The 24,000-nt window shown below is 28.3% G+C and overlaps 3 protein-coding genes across 7 annotated transcripts in view; all 3 read left to right on the forward strand.

The window, feature by feature from the left end:
* The first annotated feature begins 2,577 nt into the window (after nucleotides 1-2,577).
* LOC105557888 lies at nucleotides 2,578-5,751 on the forward strand. 3 transcript variants are annotated; one of them, XM_012005276.1, is made up of 6 exons: nucleotides 2,578-2,676; nucleotides 2,824-2,941; nucleotides 4,124-4,787; nucleotides 4,938-5,083; nucleotides 5,280-5,412; nucleotides 5,487-5,751. In XM_012005276.1, exons 3-6 carry the CDS (start codon nucleotides 4,731-4,733, stop codon nucleotides 5,538-5,540), a joined length of 390 nt encoding a protein of 129 aa, XP_011860666.1. In that variant the 5' UTR covers nucleotides 2,578-2,676; nucleotides 2,824-2,941; nucleotides 4,124-4,730; the 3' UTR covers nucleotides 5,541-5,751. The 3 variants fall into 3 exon arrangements, 2 of the variants coding, with proteins under 2 accessions (XP_011860666.1, XP_011860665.1); XR_001008630.1 differs by lacking the exons at nucleotides 5,280-5,412; nucleotides 5,487-5,751 and having other exon boundaries at nucleotides 4,124-4,388; nucleotides 4,485-4,787; nucleotides 4,938-5,192; XM_012005275.1 differs by lacking the exons at nucleotides 4,938-5,083; nucleotides 5,280-5,412; nucleotides 5,487-5,751 and having other exon boundaries at nucleotides 4,124-4,388; nucleotides 4,485-4,838.
* Nucleotides 5,752-8,618: 2,867 nt separating this feature from the next.
* Nucleotides 8,619-11,842, forward strand: LOC105557889 (odorant receptor 4-like). 3 transcript variants are annotated; one of them, XM_012005278.1, is made up of 9 exons: nucleotides 8,619-8,788; nucleotides 9,061-9,180; nucleotides 9,293-9,410; nucleotides 9,988-10,084; nucleotides 10,204-10,320; nucleotides 10,382-10,472; nucleotides 10,766-10,908; nucleotides 11,389-11,521; nucleotides 11,608-11,842. In XM_012005278.1, exons 1-9 carry the CDS (start codon nucleotides 8,645-8,647, stop codon nucleotides 11,659-11,661), a joined length of 1,017 nt encoding a protein of 338 aa, XP_011860668.1. In that variant the 5' UTR covers nucleotides 8,619-8,644; the 3' UTR covers nucleotides 11,662-11,842. The 3 variants fall into 3 exon arrangements, with proteins under 3 accessions (XP_011860668.1, XP_011860667.1, XP_011860669.1); XM_012005277.1 differs by having other exon boundaries at nucleotides 9,823-10,084; nucleotides 11,608-11,841; XM_012005279.1 differs by having other exon boundaries at nucleotides 8,730-8,771; nucleotides 9,823-10,084; nucleotides 11,608-11,840.
* Nucleotides 11,843-15,899: 4,057 nt separating this feature from the next.
* LOC105557895 overlaps nucleotides 15,900-24,000 on the forward strand; it is a 9,905-nt gene continuing 1,804 nt past the window's right edge. Inside the window, exons 1-15 of the mRNA XM_012005285.1 lie at nucleotides 15,900-16,197; nucleotides 17,396-17,515; nucleotides 18,251-18,368; nucleotides 18,489-18,753; nucleotides 18,851-18,967; nucleotides 19,081-19,171; nucleotides 19,327-19,472; nucleotides 19,631-19,763; nucleotides 21,672-21,791; nucleotides 21,888-22,005; nucleotides 22,152-22,416; nucleotides 22,531-22,644; nucleotides 22,880-22,970; nucleotides 23,595-23,740; nucleotides 23,869-23,977. Of these exons, the coding sequence (XP_011860675.1) occupies nucleotides 16,057-16,197; nucleotides 17,396-17,515; nucleotides 18,251-18,368; nucleotides 18,489-18,753; nucleotides 18,851-18,967; nucleotides 19,081-19,171; nucleotides 19,327-19,472; nucleotides 19,631-19,763; nucleotides 21,672-21,791; nucleotides 21,888-22,005; nucleotides 22,152-22,416; nucleotides 22,531-22,644; nucleotides 22,880-22,970; nucleotides 23,595-23,740; nucleotides 23,869-23,977 (2,094 nt within the window). The 5' untranslated portion in view covers nucleotides 15,900-16,056. The remainder of the gene's footprint in view (nucleotides 16,198-17,395; nucleotides 17,516-18,250; nucleotides 18,369-18,488; nucleotides 18,754-18,850; nucleotides 18,968-19,080; nucleotides 19,172-19,326; nucleotides 19,473-19,630; nucleotides 19,764-21,671; nucleotides 21,792-21,887; nucleotides 22,006-22,151; nucleotides 22,417-22,530; nucleotides 22,645-22,879; nucleotides 22,971-23,594; nucleotides 23,741-23,868; nucleotides 23,978-24,000) is intronic.

The following is a 24,000-nucleotide window of genomic DNA, read 5'->3' on the forward strand; positions in this document are numbered from 1 at the left end:
TCTATTCCTGTTGCAAAGAGGTACCAAGGTGTTTACTATGAATATTGCTGGAATGTTTGTGGGATCTTTAGAAGGTGCAGCTACGGTAAAAATATGTTAATCTTTAACATATTTTATATTTTTAACAGAAAAACAAAAAATAGTCCATTTTATTACAGTTGCTGAGTACCGTGCTATCATATTTCACTGTCCTTTATTCTACGCAACGTTAAAACAAAATGGATTAAAGGGGAGTTTGCTTATTGTCACCAGTAATGATTAAAAATTGAGACGGGAAACTTATAGTCAACCCAACTGACTAGTTATTTTATTAGTTTATTACACAACGTTTCGACCCTATTTTTTGGAGGGTATTTTTCAAGTGGTACTAAGTTAGTCATCGTCGTCGAATAAGAAACAGAGTCGAGTTATAAAATATACGCATACGTGTAAGCACTGTGATTGCTGGGCTCGAACATTCGATATTTTATAATTGGACTCTGTCTTATTCGGCGGCGATGAGTGACTTAGTACTACTTGAAAAGGACCCAAAAAATAGGGTCGAAACGTTGTGTAATAAACTAATAAAATAACCAGCCAGTTGGGTTGACTATAAGTTTCCCGTCTCAAAATGGATTAATTAAAGGTACTATGAAATAACATGTGATAATAATGATTGTAAACAAGTAATATTGGCTATTATTTGGTAAGAAAGAGAGGTAATTAATAAGTTGCAATACAAACAGTTATATTGATTACTCAATCGTCCTATTCTCAGTCTCTTATATTCCTGAGAGGCTAGTGTTCCAATCTCATGGTAATTTGTGTTGTATTTTACGTCGCATTAAATTTGGTGATTTATATTAAAAAAGAAATTATATTCTTCTACCTTATTATGTCTTATATCTTATTTTACTATTCTTTATACTACATGGTAAAATTAATTATATGCAATGTGTTGACGTGTTTAAGTTTTATTTAAATTAATTAATTAAAATCAAATCTTAAAGAGTTCGCACTTTAAATTATTACTTGATAAGATTATTATGTAAAAAAATAAAAATTTCGATTGAATAGAAGAAATTAATATCATAGTATAAAAGTATTGATTACTACACAATTTTTTTAAATAGATAGTATTGTATGTAAAGTGAGCGTTTTATTGATTAACTGATATACTGATAGTAAAAATATTTACAAACAGGTTAATAAAACTGCATAACTTTAATAATAAATTTCTTCTTTTCAAAACCAGTGTTAAGAAATACAATTAAAAAATTTTCATATTTCATGACATTTTGTATTTTTAATTCTCGATGTTATATGAAGTCCTTACGACACGCTAATAGTTAACAATCTCTTAGTCAAAAGATCTATGTTATCCTGAGGTTAGTATTATTAGAACAATATTATCTGGAAGTAAATGATGAGTTGAGTATCGTATAGACTACAAGTTTTTAGTTGACGAACAAATAAAGATGTAGGAATGTAGAAAATAAAATTTTGGAAACATAAATGTATATTCAATAAGAAATTGCATAATATTTACCAACAATGTATATTAACAATAATAGTTACATCAATGTTTCATGCTGCAATTGACACTTTCTTGAAAACTCAAACATACTTCAACAGCATACACTAGAATGAAGTACTTTATAATACATTACATTGGAAAGAAGCTCGAACTGTATCTGCGCAGTCCACTGTATCCCAAGTCCCTTTACAACTAATTTTCTTACGGGAAATAACATCTGTTCCCCATTATTGCTATAACCGGATCGATCGCTTAACTGTAAAAGTGTCAATTTCCAAGTGTTTCGATCTCAAGATAGTGTTCATTAATTTTGCATTGCATTCAAGTTGAATTAGATAATTTGTCTAAAAAATTCAAATAAAACAGAAACACAGCTACAGGTTATTCAATTGGCAAAAAGGGAGAAAACACGTGAACTGATCACTTCTTTGTCAATTCTATATCAATGAAGAAATGATCTGTGTCAAAACTCTACATGTTAGCCTAAATCGATTTTTATTGCTCGCAGTTGGGCTATGGCCTTACCAACAATCTAATTTCGTTCGACTCCAACTAATTTTATTTTTTAGTATTTTGGCAAGTAGTATTCTGTGTCAGGTACGTCAATATTTTTTTTGTTATTACTGCATAACAAAAGAATTATTAAATTTTAATTTATAACGAAATTTGAACATTGTAAATTAAATATATAAAAAATCACAATAAGATCGTAGTAATGCTATTAAGAGCCTTGTAGTTATTTCGTTTTTATTTGGTTATAATCACAAAGATATAACATTACTTGCAAATAGTTTGAATCATGAAAGGTATACACAGCATTAGAAAAAGTACATACTGAAAAACTATATAACAAAACACAAAATATTCAATTTCTCATTATAAAAAATTCAATAGTTGTTTGAATTATTTATTTTTATTTGTATTTATTAAATTATTATATATATTAAGAAGCATACAATAATTTCCAACTAACAATTGCCTCAATGGACAAGAAATGTTAATGTTAATAAAGGTTATTATATAAAATCTATTTTTTGCAGCTTTCAATGTTTATTACTTTAAAATGTACTCTGAATTTAGTCATCAACGTTCTGTCTTCTGTATTATTTTTTTCTATGTATGTTATTAAATATATTTCGTTTAGTATTAACACCAAAATCGTAAGTAAAGCGAACTTTATATTATGTATTGTACAATTAAATTTCAATGTTTATAAAATATATTAATATAAACTTTAATATATAATGAAAATAATTTTTCCAATTTTAACAAAGAGATAAATAATAAATATAGAAATTTGTTAAAAGGTAAAATATTTGTTGGAGTACTTGCAGTACATATGTAACGAGTTAACTGACGAAAATGAACTCAATATCATAGTAAAGTACCGTAATTATGCGAGACATTACACAATTACATTGTTATGTAAGACAATTTGCTTTTGTTATACACAATTTATATTTGCAAGTTAATTAGTAAATGACAAATACAAAGTAATAACATATTTATTAGAGGATGTTAATGTCTACCTAATTTTAATTTCTAAATTTATTGCGAAAAATTTACATTAGCCAGGGTTTGAACCTGGATCTCCCTCTTACTAGGTGGGCGTCTCATGCGTTCCTTGGTCGAATGGGTGAAACGTCCGTCTAGTGAAAGGGGGATCCAGGTTCAAATGCCGTCTAAGGTAAAATTTTTACAATATATTTAAAAATTAAAATCATTTAGACCAGTGCTGTCTACAATTTGCACTTTTCGGCCGATTTTCGCGAGTCACCGCCTATCGCCCCCTACTAGAGTCACTTGACAACCGTAATGAAGCGCGCGGCGTTTAACTTCAGGTACGGCGTATTTGTAATGCGATGTCGTTGCGTGCTCCTGGACTGCCGAATGTCAGTTTTTGAAAGGTGAAACTTAGGTAACGTGGAAATTTATTATTAAAAATACTCTTATAAATGTAATTAATAATCGAGTATTAAAAGTTTCTTATTGAATTAATTATGTAAAAAGATTTTAAACAAATTACGTTTCAAAAACTGACAGTCAAGGGGCACTCAATGGCATCGCATTACAGATAAGTTAACTAAAGCCAACGGCACACGATACTATTTTTCCTACTGGATTGCTTACGAGAGCCAATTGGGATGCAGAGTTTTCGATCAGGTGACTCAAAGCTGAATCTTGATTGGCTTTCGTAAGGAATCTAGTAGGAAAAATAGTATTGTTTGCCGTTGGCTTAATACACCGTATACCTTAAATACACCTGAAGCTGAGCGCCGCGCGCATGGTTACGGTTGTAAAGTGACTCGAGGGGCAATAGGCGGTGACTCGCAAAAATCGGCAGAAAAATGCAAATCGGACAGCTCTGAATTTAGACACTAACATCCTATCTTGCCTCTTACATCCTTTATTACTTCATATTTGTGATTTTACATCAGAGACTTATAAATTTTATTTGTTTAATTAATAAATTATAACAAATTCATTTATGAAGTAAATTACCTTTTAAATGTTCTTCAGTTCTTTTAGTGATCGTGGTATTCTTTTTAATCAATAAGTTCTAACAAATTTATTTATAAAGTAAAATTACTTTTACATGTTCTCCAGTGCTTTTAGTGTTCGTGATGTTCGTTTTAACTTTATGTTTATTTTGGCCACACATTTTCGATATCTTGTTCTTCATAAACGGAACTCGATCACGGTCTTCGTTGCCGCTTATGGCTGAATATTTCATTGATCAAGAAAAATATGTCTATTTTATATTGTTTCACATGTACGCGGCTTATGCCATAGGCTGTACCACATTGTTAGCGACTGGAACATTGTTTATAGTTTGTCAACAGCATGCGTGCGGAATGTTTCGAATTGCTAGGTAAGAGAATAAATATAACATAAAACAGACAGTAGAAAATTTGGAAAATTAAAAAATAAGAGGCCTATGTAAGTTTGGTAGAAGAATCACTTGCAGTTATCGTGTCGAACAAGCAATGGCATTCGAGATGTTACGAAAAAACAACTGGAAAAGTGAGAAACTGATTTATAAAGGATTAATCTATGCCGTTGACATGCATCGCAAAGCTATGAAGTTAGAATTTATATATCAAGAATAATACATTATTTGTAACAATCAATTTATCACATATAGAATACACGTAAAGTAATATCTTGTGTCTCTTGAAGGTTGTCTGACTTGACGATATCTAAATTTAAAGTAATGTTCTCCTTTTTGATATTATTTGGTGTGCTTAGCGCAAGTCTTAATGTTTTTCGGGTAATTACAGTCTTTTTTGTACCATGTATTAACTAAGGCTAGATATATATGTATAATAATAAATTTTCATTGACAGTTGTCAGTAATCGTCATTTTGTTTGATATCATTGACTCTTATCTATCATGATTCTGAGTACGCTTGTATTATAGATTTTTCAGGTAATATCATTTGAATTCGATAGTGTGGAAATTTTATTACGCATATTGTATATAATTATTGAATTTGTGTATATAATGCTAGCCAATTATCTTGCGCAAGAAATTATGGATCACAATAATGATGTATATGTTTCCGTGTAAGGAAAATAATATCTAGATGATATGATTATATGTACGCATAGTTATCCTGCGATGTACTACAATAACAAAAACTTTTATTCAACTAAAAAGCAACTTTATATACGTGTAGATATTCGATATAGACAATGAGCAAGACTCATTCTTTAGTTTTTTCATGTTCCTCTACTTAATTAATAATTCTTCGTGATACAGGTACAATGTTCAATGGTATATGGCTCCATTACAAATACAGAAGTTTATTTTATTCCTGTTGCAAAGAAGTACCAAGGTGTTTACTATGAATATTGCTGGATTGTTTGTGGGGTCTTTAGAAGGTGCAGCTACGGTAAAAACATGTTAATCTTTAACATATTTTATATTTTATACAGAAGAAACATACAATAGTCTATCTTATTATAGTTGCTGAGCACCGTGCTATCATATTTCACTGTCCTTTATTCTACGCAACGTTAAAACAAAATGGTTTAATTAAAGATACTATAAAGTATAACATGCGATAAGAATGATTACAAATAATTAATACTGGCTATTATTTGGAAAGAAAAAGGGGTGATTAATAAGTTGCACTAAAAACAAATGAGGTATAACGAATATATTTGCGCAACTATTTGTAATGAAATATTTTCTCAAGTATTATATTTTTGCTTGTCTGAGAAATAAACATTTGTTCGATAATCTTACATTATATTGATCACTTTGTTGTCTTATTCTCACAATCAGTTTCCAAGATTACTACAAGTGTTCCGATCTCACGGTAATTTTTTGTTGTGTTTTATTTTGCATTAAAGTAGGCTATTTACATTAGTAATTAGATTAGATAAGTAATGTAATGCGTAATAGACTAATTGAAAGAGCAAGAATACACCGATTCATTTGCTGTTACCTGTATCTGCATTATCGTGAAGAAATAAGGTGCATCTACTATTTACATATTGGTCACAATTGATTTCTGCTACGTACAGTTTGTCTATGACTTTATCAGCAGTCTAAACTCATTCAATATCAAATAATTTTAGTTGATATTGATAAAAGTGATTATAAACAAATAATTTTGACTGGTAGGGTAAGGTAATCAAATTCAGTTGAATTGTTGTGGAATGGTTGTGGAATGTTTCGAATTGTCAGGTAAGAATATAAATATATTGTAAAACCAAATATAAAAAATGCAAATTTAGTGAAACTATAACTATGAGAAATCACTTGCAGTTATCGTATTAAACGAGCGATAACAATTAAAACTCTGCAAAGAAACAGCTTGAAGAATGATAATTTGCTTCTCAAAGAATTAATTTATGCTGTGGATACGCATAGAAAAGCTATGAAGTTGGTATTCATACAAGAGTAGTTACATAATATTTGTAATAATTGATAATGCGGATAGAATATGAGTAATGCCCTCTTTCTCTTGAAGATTCTCCGAGTTGATAGTATCTAAATTTCAAGTAATGTTCTCCCTTTCGATAGCAGTCGGCGTGGTTTGTGAGAGTTTGAATTTTTGTCGGGTACATATTGTCTTTCTTTGAGAGTATATTTTATAACAATAACAGGACCAATTGCTATCAAATTGGTAATTATTTAGATTTACACCTCAAACATGGGATAGGTAAGGTTATATCTCCGTGAGGTAAAGCCCCTCTCCCTAAGGAGGAGTAGAAACACACAGTCTTCGTGCATGTGCTTTGTAAAAAAAACAAAGTTACATATAAACACGTATTCTATGAAATACAAACACCAACCGACGGCTAAAACTTTTTGAATCACTCAGGGTCATGACCGTGACAATATATTATGTGTATATTAAATTTATCGAAATTGGAAGGTGTCCGTAAATCTAAATAATTATCATCAAATTTTGATCAAGAGTTCTAAATAATCGTTATTTTGTTTATTATAAATTTCGTTTTATAAAAGTTTTACGACGTGCATTAAGATGCTTGTATTTTAGATTTTACAGCTAGCATCTCTTAAAAGTGATATTAATGAACTTCTGTTACGATTCCTATTTATCTACGTTCATGTAGTGTACGCGTTTATAGGAAACTATCTCGGGCAAGAAATTATGGATCATAATAATAATATATTTGTAACAATGTGAGGATAATATTCATGTAATAGAATTACATGTATTTATATCTATCAATATAGTAACAAAAATACAATTAATATATTCAGGAACGTATGTTAAATTTGTTAGCGAATTTTTTAAGTATTTCTCAATTATTTTAATTTGTTACGATATAGATATAACATCCAATGGTACCTAGCTCCGTTACAAGTACAAAAAATGATACTGTTTGTCTTGCAAAGAGGTACCAAAACGTTCAATCTAACTATTGCTGGAATATTTGTGGGATCATTACAAGGTGCTGCTACGGTAAGAAATTTACATTTAAAACATGTGTTAACATTTAAAAAAATATACATATATGTATAAGAAGTTTTATTGTTTTCGAGTATCGTAATATTGTTTTTTAATGTTCTTTATTATACGCAGAATTGTCAAAAAAATGAATTAACTAATAGTCAAATCATGAACAGTAGAATAATAAAGAAGGGTGAACTAGTTAAATGCAATTTACATAATCTACAAAAATCTCTCTTGTTTAACTAATAATAAGTTAATTAGTAATTTCAATAGAGTTTTAAGAAATGCGTGTGTTAAGCTTAAGAAAATACACCTTCCAAAACACATAAAATATGTTTAGATAGAGAAAAATAGGAAAGTGTTATCTTATTACAGTTGTTGAGTACCATAGTGTCATATTTCACCGTTCTTTATTCTACGCAACAGTGAAGCAAAACAGATCAACTAATACTAAAGTGGAATAGTAATAATGAAGAAATTGATTAATACATTAAAGACCAATTATATTCTATAATCTATTTAGACAGCGATTTTGATTAGTAGTCTCGTTGGAATTGTAAGGATTTTTTATTTTAAGAAAATACAAAATTTAAAGCAGTGATGTTTGTAGTAAGTTAGTACTAATATATTAATAATTAATACATCAATATATGTAAGATTGAACGATTACCATTTTCCTAAATGATTTTATTATAATATAATTTACGAAAGCACGCATCATGTAATGAATGACACATGTTATTGCGATTAATATATCGTTAACTTATGTATGTGCTGTCAAGCGTTTTAAACTCTCAGTGTTCTTTTTTACTTGTCACATGTTAATGCGTTATTGCGTTACTGAAAACTGGCGAATGCTTACGCAACTCTCTGTTAGAAATTCAGGAAATATGCATGCATGTATATATCTCTGAGAAATGAACACTCGTTTGATTGCCCATATTATATTGATCGCATAATCGCCTACACCTTCTCAAGTAAAATTGTTCAATTACTTCAATTACATTCCAATTTCAGAGTGGTATTTTTCGCCAATTTGTTCCAACTACGCTTACGTTAGATTAGATAATTTATAATGTAATTTATAAAAAAATAGTAAGTTATGAAGAATTCAATTGAAAGGGAGAAATATATGTGCACAATCCACCAGTGACGTTTTCACCGTCAAACGTATTTCTATGTTCATAGAGTAATGATCTGTATCGAGACTAAATACTTTAACCTCAACCGGGTTCTCTTACTTGCTCTTGGTTTATGGCCTTATTATCGATCAAATATCGTTAGACTTCAAATAATCTTGTGTCTTAGTCTTGTGATAGGTGGTATTAGTTTCCAAGTAAATATATTCCATATTATATGTTACATTTTTAATTCTATCATGATAGCATTCCACATTTTTAATTATACTATTATAAGTTACTACATAAATCAATAATTACAACCATTCATCTTCCTAAAATGTTTATAATAGAAAAAATTTATAATAGAATTATAAAGTTTTATTATGTATTGTTCACTACAAAGAAACTATTCATTTTACACTTACAATTTGCTTAATTGAACAGGAGAATAATTTTGTGATTTCTTCAGTAAATTTATTAATTGTAGCTTGCAAGATTTATTACTACAAAATGCACTTCTGATCTTATAATAGAAGTTTTCTCTACCGTAACGTTTTATAGTACATACATCATAAACTATAATGCATTTTGGATGAATATGCATAATGTAAGTTTTAAACCTAATGCGCATTTGAAAAAATACACTTTATAAGTAAGTTTTCACATATAATAATTTCTTCTAGGTTTTTCAATAAGAAATGCATTAAATTTTATTATAGGTAAGGCAGTTAATGGAAAAACTGCAGCAAATATGTAATGAATTAAAAGACGAGAACGAGATCAATATTATGAAACAGTATGGAAACAGTGTGAAACGTTATACATTTTTCATTATAAGTAAGATAACACATGTTAACGTACATTACAAAGCTAAGTAAATTAATTATAACATATATAAACAATTAAATACACATGACTATTTAAACATTATTATAATTTTTTATATTTATATTAAATATAGTTGACATATTTCTAGAATGTAAAGTGATATGTTAAAAGTGATAAAAGAGGATAAGAAATATTTTTACAATATTTATGTAGAATATATGTATACGCGTTTTATTTCAATTAGTATGTTAAAAGTGTAACTTTTCTATTCATATTTATATAAAATATTATAGTGGAAAAAATATGTGAGGCATAGAAATTTAAAATACGTATATTAAAGTATTTCGGAACATGAATATGTAACAAAATATTTATGCGATATATTTGAAATACTTATATAACTTTTTTAAATGTTTCTTAGTGTTCACCATGGGCTGCTTACTTATTGTTACTTTTGTTCCAATTATTAATATTGCTTTAAATATAAACGGATATAGATATCATCCACATCAAATGCTAAGCTACTTTATGGCTGAGTACTTCATTGATCAAGAAAAATATTATTACTTAATTTTTTTACATTTAGATGTAGTTGTATGTATAGGAGCAACTACAATAGCAGCCACAGGAACATTGCTCAGAGGATATTTTATACACGCTTGTGGATTGTTTAAAATTGCCAGGTGAAAACATAAATATACGAATAAATTCAAGAGTTATACGGTTAAAAACAAAATTTCCATTTCTTATTCAATACAAATAAATTACGAAAAACTATTTAGAACTTGAAATTAATTCACAGTTATCGTATCGAGCAAGCGATGATGATCAAAATGGTTGAAAATATTAGTACAAAAAATGAGATGATGGTTTACAAGGAAATAATTTGTGCCATCGACATTCAACGTAAAGCTATAAAGTTGGTATCCATATTTAATATTATTTCTATAGTATTTTTAATAATGTTTTACTTTTTTAAGGTATTCTCAATTTATATTATCCAGCTTTGAAGGATCTTTCATCTTATTAATATCAGTTAATGTAGTTTCTTTGAGTCTCAATCTTTTTGGAGTGAGTTTTCTCTCGCGCTTTATATACGTTATTCAATTATAATACTTGTATAGATTATCTCATAATATTTGAATATAAAGAACTCGCAGATAAAAAGAAACATAATCAAATAATTATGAAAATAATTAAAAACAAGTACCAATTCGTTTTTAATGAATCAAAATTTTTCAGAAAAAAGGAGTAACAAAAATTATTTCTTGTGTATTATTTATTTATAGTTTTATAATAATATAGTTTTGTATAGAAAATAAATAAGTATTAATATAACTAAAACTTTCATTATAAAATTTTAGATTTTTCGGAGTGTGTCACTCGGAAATAGAGAAGCATTTATACTTCATTCTTTGATGGTGTCGGTCATTCTTTTATATATGTTCTTAGCTAACTATACCGGACAAGAAGTTATGGATCACGATAATTACATATACCTTACAGCGTAAGAAATTGTTAAATATAATGTTTATATACACTGCGCAACAAATTAACGTAACAAAAATTTGTACCATTTCACTCAACTTCAAATATTCGTAACTTCGCGAAAACTTATCGCATTTGAAAATTTTTTTTTATTTTGAAGCTAGAAATCTCTACATTCAAGAGAATTTTTAGATGTTGGATATCTCTGTTCCCCTTATCGTGATCTCTTTAAAAGTAAGGACATGTTTTGTCTGCAAAACTTTTCATAGTTTGACACGTTTTACGGGGTGCGATAAATTCTTTTCGCAAATTCTACAAGAACCATTGTATAATATGAATTTTCCCCTACAAATTAAAAAAAATTAAGTGTCTCTCTCTCTCTCTCTCTCTCGAAGTAATTAGAATTGATGAAAAATATCAGCAAATACTTAAACATTAAATAGTTGATAAATATTTTGTCAGTAAACGAGATTCTTCATTTATTGTCATTCTTTTATAGATACAATATTCGATGGTATATAGCTCCTGTGCACATACAAAAGTTGATACTCTTCATATTACAAAAAAATAGCAAAGCCTTCGCTTTGCACATTGGCAAAATATTTGTGGCATCTTTAGAGTGTTTCGCTACGGTAATAATTCTTATAACATCATACATAATCTTAAATATTACAAATGACTCTGTCATTATTAATGTAATACATATATTCTGTTACAGTTATTAAAAGCATCAATGTCTTATTTCACCTTCATGTATTCTACACAGCAATGATATCAAGCCATATCAATTCTTTTATTTCAATTTAATTTAATTATAAAAATCAACTATGAATCTTTGTAATTAAAAGAATAAAATGTGGTCTAAATAAAGGCTACACACATTGAATGTATTCAAGTAGTTAATTTTTTATGTTTTAGACTAAAGTATCATTTCTGCTAGAAAAATTTAATTTAATTAAATCAAAAATACCAGGGCAATGTTGTATATGCATATAATATATTTGTTGTCATTCAAGTTTTATTGAATTATTTTTACCAGTTTTTTCTTTTTGTCAATGCAATAAAATTTTTTATTTAAAAGTGATCTTTAATATGATTTAACTATTAAATTATATATAAAAAATTTCTTTTTCACTATAGTTTCATTCTCGAATGAAGTGTAATAAACTTTATTTTATTTTTAATAATATTTAATATTATGTATTTTCAATATCTAATTATTTATTTAATAGAAGGAATTTCTCACAAACTAATCCATATTTCTATGATAGCTTGAGAATAATATACGTAAAAGAAGTAATGACAATATTGATTATCTACATTCTACAGGTAGCAAAAATTGATATCTATAAAATTATAACTTTTTCCTCAAATAGTGTTATAGAAATGTATAATATATAAAATATATCGTGCAGATATAAGCCATGTTGAACAAATATAGATTAAACATATAGAAATTTAGGAATTTGAAAATCACAAACATATAAAACAGAAATACCTTTACTAAAAAATTTAATTCATTAACAATGTATATTAATAATTGCTATGTCTAAGATTTCAAATTAAGTAACTTCTTCAAGAATCAAATATCACTTTAAAAAGCATACACTAGAATAAAGAACGTTAAAATATATTATGTTGGAAGGGGTCGAACTCCACCTGTGGTCAACTGTCGCACAAGTCCCTTTACAAAGTACTCCTTTACGGAAACATCTGTTACTTTTTAGCCATATACATACAAATCGATCATTTAACCATACATCTCTTCTGGAATAAAGGTGTAAATTGCCATGTGTTTCGATCTCACGGTAGTATTTCGTTCAATGCACTACATTAGACAATTCAATTTGATATTTAAATGCAAAAAAGAAAACTAAACATAGAGATGAAAAATTATAGAACATTTAATCGGCAAATAAAAAGAAGAGAATATTATTTAAAAAATATACAAATATACCTAAATTTTCAAGAAGAAATTACTGTTTACTAGCAATATATAGTAACAACTATTACGTCAACATTTTAGTTGTGCAAGTTATACTTTTGTGAAGAAATAAGCATGCAGTCTAATAAAAACGTGACTAACTTTGAAACTAATTATTATTTAAAAAATAAAAAATAAATCAAATAAGACTTAATAATATATATCAATTATCAGTCAGAGCTATCGGCTCTTCGTAGTCTAAATTTTATGTAAATTTTCTATACTTTTCCAAGCTCAGTAAATCGCGTGTCAATTGTTGTAAAACATAATCCTATTATTTCTTGAAACAGTAAATTCGCATACTTAATGGATAAACGATTTGACGTTTAATGCTAATAAGCATCATATTTGAAAAAAAAACTGTAAAGAATTTGTTATAAAAATATTACATTAGTCAGGATTTAAACCTTGACCTCCCTTAATCTGTGACGGGTTTATCCAATTTGACCACTGAGACATGTGGTGATATTTATCGCAATAACCAGTTTATAATAAGGAGATCTGTTTTCAGGCGACATAAATACACAATAGTAAAAGTGAAGAAGTGAATCAGGACCGATGAGAATATAAAGCAAATAAGATATTAAGCTAGCTATAAAGTGAAAAACTTACATATGTACTAACAATTAGAGTAGCATTTGTGTGTCATTGAATCACCGTCGTAGTCAATTATTATCTTATGTTTTCGAGGCATCACATCAATTTTCTAACACATTCTTCAAGTAAAGATCATCACCTCAAACAAATCTGTTAAGATAATTGTTTCGTCGTATGCACATTTTTTCCACGTAGTTTCATTTTTATTAAATTCTAACACATTTTCTATGAAATGTCTGGTAATTACGACGCCCAATCTAATGTTTTGACACCATTTTCTTCTTTCCAATAGGAGCACAGGTGACTCCAATGTTTTGGATCATTGTTCTTCTCAAGGATCTACTTCTAATTTTTGCTTCAAAACCACTTTCCGGCCGATAGTTATATTAATGTAATTTCTTTGATTAATTTTGACCATCTCCTTGGTATCTAAATTCTCTGCAAATAGAGTTAAAGTTCTAAACCCTTGCTTTGAAAAGCAACCCCAAACGTGCATCTTTAACGGGAGTTTCATAGTCCACTCGAGAAATCAGTTCGATTGATCGTATTTCACTGAAAAAGTGCCTTTATTGAAAAAAATAACATTACTCCAATTACGATTAATATTTTCACACGTCCGAGCAATACTTTTTGTGACATGTTTTTCTGAGAGGTTTCTTCATTATGCTTCGGTATTTCAGATTAACAGCTCGTAGACTAATACACCCACAAAAAGTACTATCTTCTTTCAATTTAACTTCTCTTTGGTGCAACGACAGTAGCAAGTTTTTAAAAAATAACTGTATGATCTGTTTATTCTCTGATGTTTATCATGTTTTACTGAGGTCCGGCAAAGTATGAACGGCGTTTGTTATTTTATATCGTTTTATTCGCATTTTATTCACATCTTCCACTTTTTAAATGTGATTTGCAGCTATTTTCCGTAGCACTTTAGGTCTTCTCGGATGCATAGTAAAACATTTTCGAGCTTTTTAGCGTACACGACACTCATCATTAAACACGTCGTTCCTCAGCGAAAGATGGATGATAACTGAGACTATTTATATAATTCGTTATGAGGAAAGAGTCCTTCCACCTCCTCGTTCAAAAATGTTTTATTTAACAATTCTTAAATAGATGTTTGCTTAATCATGCTCTTATCAGATTATGTCACGTACACTATAGATTTTCAGTATTAAGAGTGAATATCACAAGAACACTAGCCAGATAGACTGTAACTTAAGACAGCACATACTAGAATGAGGAACGTTCCAATATATTGGGCTGGAAAGGGTCAAACCGCACCTGCGCACTGACGCACAAGTCTCTTCACGAGGTACTTCTCTCTATGGGAAATAAACATCTGTCATAGTTTCTTTCTTTATTGCTAAACACAAATAAATCGACTGGACTTACACATGCCTCTCTTAAAAATAAAGGTGCAAATACCTAGTGTAAATTGTCAGTTTTATAAAATGCTTTTATCTCACAGTGATATTTTGTTATATTTTGCATTACAGGAACTTAGGTAATTTGTATTAAATTTAAAATAGAAAAGAAATAAAAGAACCTCAACAGACAAATAAAAAAGTAATACACAAATCAATTTCTCTCTCATCAAATGTATTGTGATGTCCAAGGAAGAAATGATCGACTGTTTATACATATATCAGACTCCATCGGTTTTTATTATTTGATCTACGGCGTTATCAGCAATCGAGTTTAGTTAATTGTATTTTTTGGAATTTTGGCGATTTTCATTATATTTCAGGTACATTAATTATTTTTAATTGTATGACTGATATTATATGTAACAAATAAAATACTCAATTTTAATAAGCTGCGATTTTCCACTTGCAAATAAATAGTAATAGATAGAGAGACCATAGTACAATTATGTTATTATTATTACAATTTTCTACTTACAGCAAAATATAATTAATCAATGAATAGTATACTTACACATATTATTAAAAAAATATATAACGATTTTTAACTTTTATTTATGTAAAAGTTACTTTTAAGAACTTTTTATAATAAATTATTATGAGTTAAGGCTTTTGATCCTTTGCTGCAGTTGCCTTTGCTTGACGTATGTCAAAAGCAAGAAATAACACACTGAGAATTCTTGCGTGCTATTTTCAAATAAAAATATATTTGGTTGAAGGGACACGTCAAATCGCTTTAGCACACTTATAAAATTATTTTAAAATTAACTTCTTCGACAATTAATAAAGTCGTAAAATGAATGCAATACGAAACGTAGTCACGCGCCTCCGGATAAGCCTGCACTGAAGCTTGCGCCTGCGCGATCTTTTATCAGAGTTTTGCTCTATGAGAAATGAACACATCTGTTCAATTATCTTATATCACTTAATCATTTAATCACCAATTTATTCACAGAGAAAATTGTTAAATTACATGTTCTCATGTGGTAATATTCTGTTACATTTAACATTACGTTAAATTAGATAATTATGTTAAACCATAATTTGAGCTAAAAGCTGAAGCAAAATAAAGCAACAAAATGCAATTGATAAAACGAAAGAAAACAAATTAACGAAATGGTCTTTCTGCTGTCACATACATTTGCATGCTTGTGAAGAAATGACTTGTATCTCTTTACATACTGGCCTCAATAAGTTTATGTTACTCATAGTTGGTCTATGGCCTTATCAACAGTCTAAACTTGTTCAACTTCAATTTATTTTGTTGTATAGTATTTTGACATCATTTATCTTACTTCAGGTACCTTAATATACATATATATTGTATAAGTAGCTATATTATGACTAGATAAAAACTATGACGTTTTTATTCTTAATAATCTTTTATTTTGCGCTTTAATATACCGAAATCGTTGTTATCATTGCAATATTAAATAAGTACCGTGATATTAATTTCATAACATGTGTTTGTTATTATACAAGGTGAATTTTATTTCGTGTCTCAGATTCTTACCATGACAGATAAATTACCGACCGAAACTGTAACCAACCCGGGAAAAGAAAAGAAAAAAAATTCATTATATTATATGTCTCAATTAGAGTTTTTGATTGGATACGTGTTTCAAGATTCACGTGTATTTACACGTAATCCGTGTACATGGATTTAAGGTACCTTCATTCACGTGTACCTGTGTACGTGACATGTGTACACGTATAGTCGTGTATGTGATACGTGTATTCGAATATTCGTGTATGTGACACGTGTACTCGAATATTCGTGTAGGTAAAACGTGTACTCGAATATCCATGTATGTGTAAACGTGTGCAACTATTTATCAAAATTTGATGAAAGATCTCTATTTCTGCATATGTTGTTCGACATATGTATACGCATAATTCCAGCATTCCAAGTTTTATCCAGATTTTGTTCACATAATTCTCTAAATATTTCCCTATTGAGGTATACACGGCTACACGTTTACACATGGTGGCACATACACGGATATTCGTGTACGCGTGTTACGTTCACGAATATTCGTGAGCACATGTCACATTCACGTGTTCACGGATTCACGTAAATGAAGATTCTTTAAATTCGTGTACACGGGTTAAAACACGGATAAGTTAAATACACGGATTTATAGTCTAGTATACGTGTACTAGGAAGCTCTAGTTTCAATCATGTAATATCTAATTGTATCTTGAGAGGTATAATTAGATATTACATGATTGAAGCATATATAGCGAGAATTTTGCCATTTTTCCAAAATTGGCTTGGTAAAAGACTGGGACACGAAATAAAATTCATCCTGTATATGTGTAAAAAAAATTTTAATTTCTAATTTTGGCTAAGATATTGTAATTAAATAGATTTCGCGTATCAAATTATACTTTGAAAAACAATTACAAATTTATTGGTAGAAGTGCTGTTTGTTTGAATAAGAAAATAATAATTTTTGTGTAAATTCATCATCTCATTGTATAAAAATATTTTTTAGTTTACAACATTGCTGACTTCACACTATACTCGAGATCTCCTCATCAAAATTCTTGGATCTGCTTTATTTTACGTTACCTTAGCAATTAAATATAGTTCATTTAGTGTTAACATTGAAATCGTAAGTAAAATATATTGAATGGCAATCGTTCGTGAAACTAAATCGATTTTATTTTACAATAAGCGGACAGAATAAAAGAAATTAAACGTTAGATAGAAAAAAATCAGTCATTTTACTAACATATAGTATAAAAGAAAAGTCATATATGTATAAATTGATAACAATAAGTATTATAAAAAAAGGACCAACAATTCAGCTCACTGCATAGCTCAATAATCAGTTCGAGATAGCTGTCTGAACTTGCACAATAATTGAGGTGTTCTTTAAAACTTTAAAAATTACATATGCTAACATAAACAACTAAAATTTTGCTTTCGAAAAATTTTGAGTAAATTTCTGTCATGGTAAGATGCATATCATGATTTCTTAAATATACGAGTATATTGCATTGAATTATGCAATTAGACAAGTTTTTACTTTTTTATAGATTTTATTTTTATATGTACACAAATAGATTTTTCTTTCCGCACTATATACAAATAATAATAATAATGAAATTCTTCTACAGTGTAAGATGTTTAATTAATTTTATTTCGTTGATTAATTACATAGAACAGCTGTGCAGCTTCAATACTTTCTCGAATGTCATGTGGTATATTATATCGTAGTATATTGTATTTGTATAAGTATTACTTTTTGAAAAGAAATATTTCCAAAAGCTTGTCTTTCTTATATAATACAAACAAGACAATATTTTTCAAATATGATTAAGAAAATAGTATGTAATATTGACAGGTAAAGTATTTGCTTGAGCGTCTACAGCATATTTGTAACGAGTTAACCGACGAGAATGAAATTAATATCATAAAAGAGTATGCTGTCGTTGCGAAACGTTACACAATTATGCTTCTATGTAAGACAACTCTTTATGATCTCTGTTAAACACAAATTGTATATTATGTTTAAAAACTTTAATGCGCAATGAGTTTATAATAAATGTTTTTTAATGAATTGATCTATAAACGTTTTTCAGTGCTTTTCATATTGATTATGCTCATTTTAATTTCATATCCAATTTGGTTGCACATTTTTGACATCTTTCTGTCTATAAATGAAACTCGGTTACATTTTTTGCCGCTGCTTGTGACAGAACACATTATCGATCATAAAAAATACTTCTACTTGGTACTTTTCTATACACATGCAGCTGTTTTTATTGGGTTATTTGTAATGTTCGCAACAGGAACAATACTCATATTTTATCTACAACATGCATGCGGAATGTTTCGAATTGTTTGGTAAGGGAATATCAAAAGTATAAAAACAAATGTGAAGAATCTATTAAGGTGCAAAATTAGAGAGGTCATTTAATAATGCCAAAAGAATCATTTGCAGTTATCGTATAACACGTGTAATGACATTCAAAACTCTACAAAAGAACAAGCTACAAAATGAGAATTTGATTTACAAAGAATTAATTTGTGCCGTCGATATGCATCGCAAAGCTATAAAGTTGGTATTCAATAGTAATTATTATTATTATTATATTATTAGACTAATTGAGATAACATATACATTTTATATGTAAAAATAGCATATATAATAATATTGTCTTTTATTTGAAGATTTTCTGACTCAGTAGTATCTAGATTTAAAGTAATGTTCTCCTTGTTGATAATGGCCGGTCTGATTTGCGGGTCTCTTAATGTTTTTCGGGTAAATACTGTCTTTGTTTTATAATATTCTTATGAATAATAGTAATAAGATTAGTTACTAATAAATTTTTATTCAGACAATCTTAATTCATTGTTATTTTATTTGATATTATTGATTTAACTTTTATGATTTAATTAAATATCCGTTTATTTTAGATTTTTCAGATAACATCCTTTGAATATGATATTGATGAACTTTTGTTACGAATAACATTTATCATCGTTCACTTGTCTTACATGTTTATCGCCAACTATGTTGCACAAGAAATTACAGATCATAATAATCATGTATTTGTCTCTGTGTAAGACACTAATTACACGATACAATTATATGCACATATCTGTTATGCAGATCAATGTAACAAAAAAAATATACTTAATATAGTTTATATGAAATGCGTGATAAAACTGTTCGTAGATTTTCTTTATATTTCTCAATTATCAATTTATCATCACATAGGTACAACAGTGAGTGGTACGTGGCTCCCTTGCAAATACAAAAAATGATACTGTTCCTTTTGCAAAAAGGTACGAAAGCGTTTACTCTAAATATTGCCGGATTGTTTGTAGGATCATTAGAAGGTGCTGCTACGGTAAGAAATTTACGTTTAAAATACATATATGTTAACATATATTTTAAAGAAAACTAGAAAAATCATATCTTATTACAGTTGTTGAGTACCGGAATATCGTTTTTTACTGTTATTTATTCCACGCAGAATTAATTAAAAAACAAATCAACGAATAGTCAAACAATGAATAGTAAAAATAAGAAGGAAATTAATTAGAGGCAACATAATATAAAATGATTTAATGTAAAATAAGTTGCAAATTTCAATAGAATTGTAAGGAATATTAAACGTAAGAAAATGTTTAAAACAATGTTTACAAATTATTAATAAATTAACGGTTCAGCTACATCGATATATTGTATAAGCTGAGTTTTACTACTTCCGTGAATGATCTAACTTACTTTACGAGCATACACATCACAAAACAGATGAGATGTATTATTAATATTATTATATTATTGAAAACTGACAAATGCATGCGCGACTTTTTGGTGAAATATTTATACTTATAAACATTTCTTTATAAGAAATAAATATCCTTTCAATTTCTCTTACATTGCTTTGATCACTTAATTGTTTACTAAATTTGTATTATCCAATTTTGAAAAATTCTTCTTTTTATTAGATTAATAGTGATTAATTTTTTTAAGTCTTTCTCTTAAGTCATTCTTTTGCAATGAATTCTCTTTCGTTGTCAAATGTATTATGTAATGATTTGTGTAGATTATTTCATAATATTAAAATTTAAAGAATTATATTGTATATAAAAAGTAATATAATTTCGAAATTACAAAGATAAGTAACAAGAATTCTAATTTGTCAGAATAAGAGATGTTATAGTATTACGAGAAATGTAACAGATTAATGTATACGATAAAAAAGTAAGTATCTTAATACTTGCTCTGCAGAATGCAGAACTTTTTATGATATTTAGATGCCAAACATTTAACAATCTTTGATATTTTAAATATCTTTAAATTTTACAGTTTACAGTACCTTCACTTCGCCAGTAATAATTTCATGTTCAACTTAACACATGATTTGTAACAACTTCTATCAAGACAGTGCCAATATTTATCTAAAAGATCAAACGTATCCTACGACTGCACGCATAGAAATGAAACGTGTAGCTGTGGGACAACGTCGCTAGGATCGAATGAATTGCGCTTGCGTAGACTTCGATAAAGTTTCCTTATGTGTGTTTTTACTGTGTGAAATAAACAGCTGTTGAATTCCATTCGGTATAAAATTGATTGCTTTTTTTCTAGCAAAATTATCAAAGTATAAATATCTCGATCCCACGACAGTAGTTTGTATTATATCCCATGTATATTAATTAGGCTATAGTATTACATGTCGCTATGTAGAATTTAACATAGAAAATATTTCAAAATGTTCATCTATCGGGAAGAAGGGCATACAAAACTTTGTCGTCTTTTTTACAAGCAGATGTGTCTTAATGCTTATTGAGAAATGATTTCGGTTGTGACCCAATATTTTGACATCAATCGGATTCTTCTACTCGCCATTGGCTTATGGCCCTACAAGCAATCAAAACTTGTTAAATTTCAATTAATTTTGTTTTTTGGTATTTTGACGAGCTTTATTATATTTCAGGTATATTTTTAATATGTCTTATTATGTAATAGATCTATAAATTACAAATTTATTATTTAACATTAATTTAATGTTGAATATTAAATAATTAATATAATATATAATGTTAAATAAACATCATATCATGTCATATTATATTTTATAATATAATTTAAATTAACTATATTAAAATTATATAATATGAAAGCTACATATTGTGATTACCTATACATAAAAACAATTGACTATTTTATACTTATAAATTGTTATTTAAATTCTTACACATATAAAGTAATTATATTAATATGACTTCTTCTATAAATTTAATTGTAGATTACAACATTTTTTACTACAGAATACACACTTCAACTTGCTATTGAAATATTTTCTTTCATATTACTTTTTGTTGCATTTATAATTAAATATAATTCCTTTTGGATTAACATTCAAATTGTAAGTTAGATTTTTAATCGTTCAATATAAATAAATTTTTATAAAAGTTTTTCAAAACTTTAGGAGAAACTGTATAAAATATTGTTAATATAATAGGTCAAATGTTTACTGGAACAATTGCAACATATCTATACTACTTTAAAAGATGAAAATGAAATTGCCATTATAGAAAAATATGGACGCATTGGTAGACGTTTTACCATTAGAATAATGCGTAAGATAAAATTTATTAACTTTCTTTATGTGTCGCGACGTAAAAAATTGATTACAGCAAAAAAATCGTACGCATGACAAATCGATAATTTGCATTATTACTCATTTACAAACAGTAAATTATTACTATTTTTTTAATATGCTCAGAGCTTACATTGTGCGGTGCATTTTCTCTGTTTTCCTTACCAATGTGGCCGCGCATTCTCGATATCATTATGCCCATGAATGAATCTCGGTCACCTATTACGATGCCTATCGCAACTGAATACTTTGTCGATCAGGACAAGTATTTCTATTTAATCTTACTGCACTTAAATGCAGCTCTTTGTATAGGAGCAATTGCATATATAGCAACGGGAACAATGCTCGTAGGATATCTTAAACATGCTTGTGGAATGTTTAAGATCGCCAGGTAAAAAACATACGTAAAATATATAAAAATAAACATTTATTTTGTAAGTAAAATGTCATTTGTTATCTGAAATGTAGAAAGACTCTATATTTACAGTAATCTTATTATTTATAGCTATCGTATCGAACGAGCAATGATGATCAATATTTTAGGAAATAGTATAGAGAATGAAATTACGATTTATAAAGCAATGATTTATGCCGTCGATATCCATCGTCAAGCTATAAAGTTAATTTCTTAAATGATAATTCGTATCGATGTACAGCACTGTAAAAGTGTTTTAATAGTAAAATAATAATCTTTTACACACACACAATTATTTATTAATAATTAAGCGTATTAACAATATTTTCTTTTCGAAAACCTATTAAAAAATGTCTTATAGAAAATGTTAAATTTGTTCACAAAATTTGCACAATATTTTTAATTAGAATCTTTAATATATACCTTTTCATTTTTTAAGATTTGCCGAGATTGTAACAACCAACTTTGAGGGAACATTTCTCTTTATAATCGCAGTTAGTGTGTCTTGCTTGAGTCTCAACCTTTTTCGAGTAAGTTTTTTTGCGTCTTTACATAACATCTTATATATGTTCTAAGCATAAAACATATAATTTAAATAAATAATGTAATATGTTGTTGCATTCACTGATTCTCTCCAAAATATGAATCGCTAAGGGCCAGTTTCACAAAGGTCGGTTAACTGCTAACTGACGGTTAATTGACGGTTAATTCTCTGTCTCTTCTTAGAGAACAAGATAGAAAAAGATAGGGAGTTGACTGAACCCTAGTTAACAGATAATCGATGTTTGTGAAACTGGCCCTAAGGCAATCGTTAAACAAACAACTGTAATCTCTCGTCAATCGGGAACGTCGTGCATACTAAAATGCAGCTCAATTCAGATGGAATCTGAGGATTAGTGTGGGCATAACAATATTCTAATATTTTTTTAGTTAAAAAGACCAATGACCAATAAAGATAATATAATAAATAGTCGTGAAAATAATTAACCATCTAAATTTTGGACAGAATTTGAACTAATTCTAAATTATCAGAAAAAAACGAAAAACTCATCTACATATTTCCTTGTGTGTAGATCTTCTAATTTTTTTATAATACATATAATTGATGTATGTAATTGATATTAATGCATAAATTCAAGAAACATATATTTCAGATTTTGCAAAGTTTAGCATTTGGCAGCCGAAACATAGAACTTTTAATGCACTTTTCCATTGCAGCAATCATTCTTGTATATGTATTCATAGCCAACTATGCTGGACAAGAAATTACAGATCACAATAATCATGTATTTTCTACTGCGTAAGAAACAGTTTTGTAGAATATTCTCAGTTATATACGTATAGTATACACGCGCACAATATTATAATTATTAATTAGTTATTAATTTATTACCTATTACATACATTCGATGATTATTTTTTCCATAGATATAACGTTCGCTGGTATACAGCACCGTTATCCATACAGAAGCTGATATTATTTGTATTACAAAGGGGTAGTAAATCTTTCGGTATAAACATCGGCGGATTGTTTATAGCATCTTTAAAATGTTTCGCCTC

The sequence above is a fragment of the Vollenhovia emeryi genome, unplaced genomic scaffold (genome assembly GCF_000949405.1).
Source record: "Vollenhovia emeryi isolate VEMERY1.0 unplaced genomic scaffold, V.emery_V1.0 DF939409.1, whole genome shotgun sequence".
Classification (NCBI taxonomy): domain Eukaryota; kingdom Metazoa; phylum Arthropoda; class Insecta; order Hymenoptera; family Formicidae; genus Vollenhovia; species Vollenhovia emeryi.

Bases quoted from the DNA above. Each gene is read 5' to 3' on its own strand.
- LOC105557888 (XM_012005275.1), top strand. From the start codon at position 2,632: ATGTATGTTATTAAATATATTTCGTTTAGTATTAACACCAAAATC. The intron at 2,942-4,123 runs GTAAGACAATTT...CATGTTCTCCAG, and splicing joins TTACACAATTACATTGTTAT to TGCTTTTAGTGTTCGTGATG. The intron at 4,389-4,484 runs GTAAGAGAATAA...AATCACTTGCAG, and splicing joins GGAATGTTTCGAATTGCTAG to TTATCGTGTCGAACAAGCAA.
- LOC105557889 (XM_012005277.1), top strand. From the start codon at position 8,645: ATGATCTGTATCGAGACTAAATACTTTAACCTCAACCGGGTTCTCTTA. The intron at 9,181-9,292 runs GTAAGTTTTAAA...ATTTTATTATAG, and splicing joins TTTGGATGAATATGCATAAT to GTAAGGCAGTTAATGGAAAA. The intron at 9,411-9,822 runs GTAAGATAACAC...AATGTTTCTTAG, and splicing joins TTATACATTTTTCATTATAA to TGTTCACCATGGGCTGCTTA.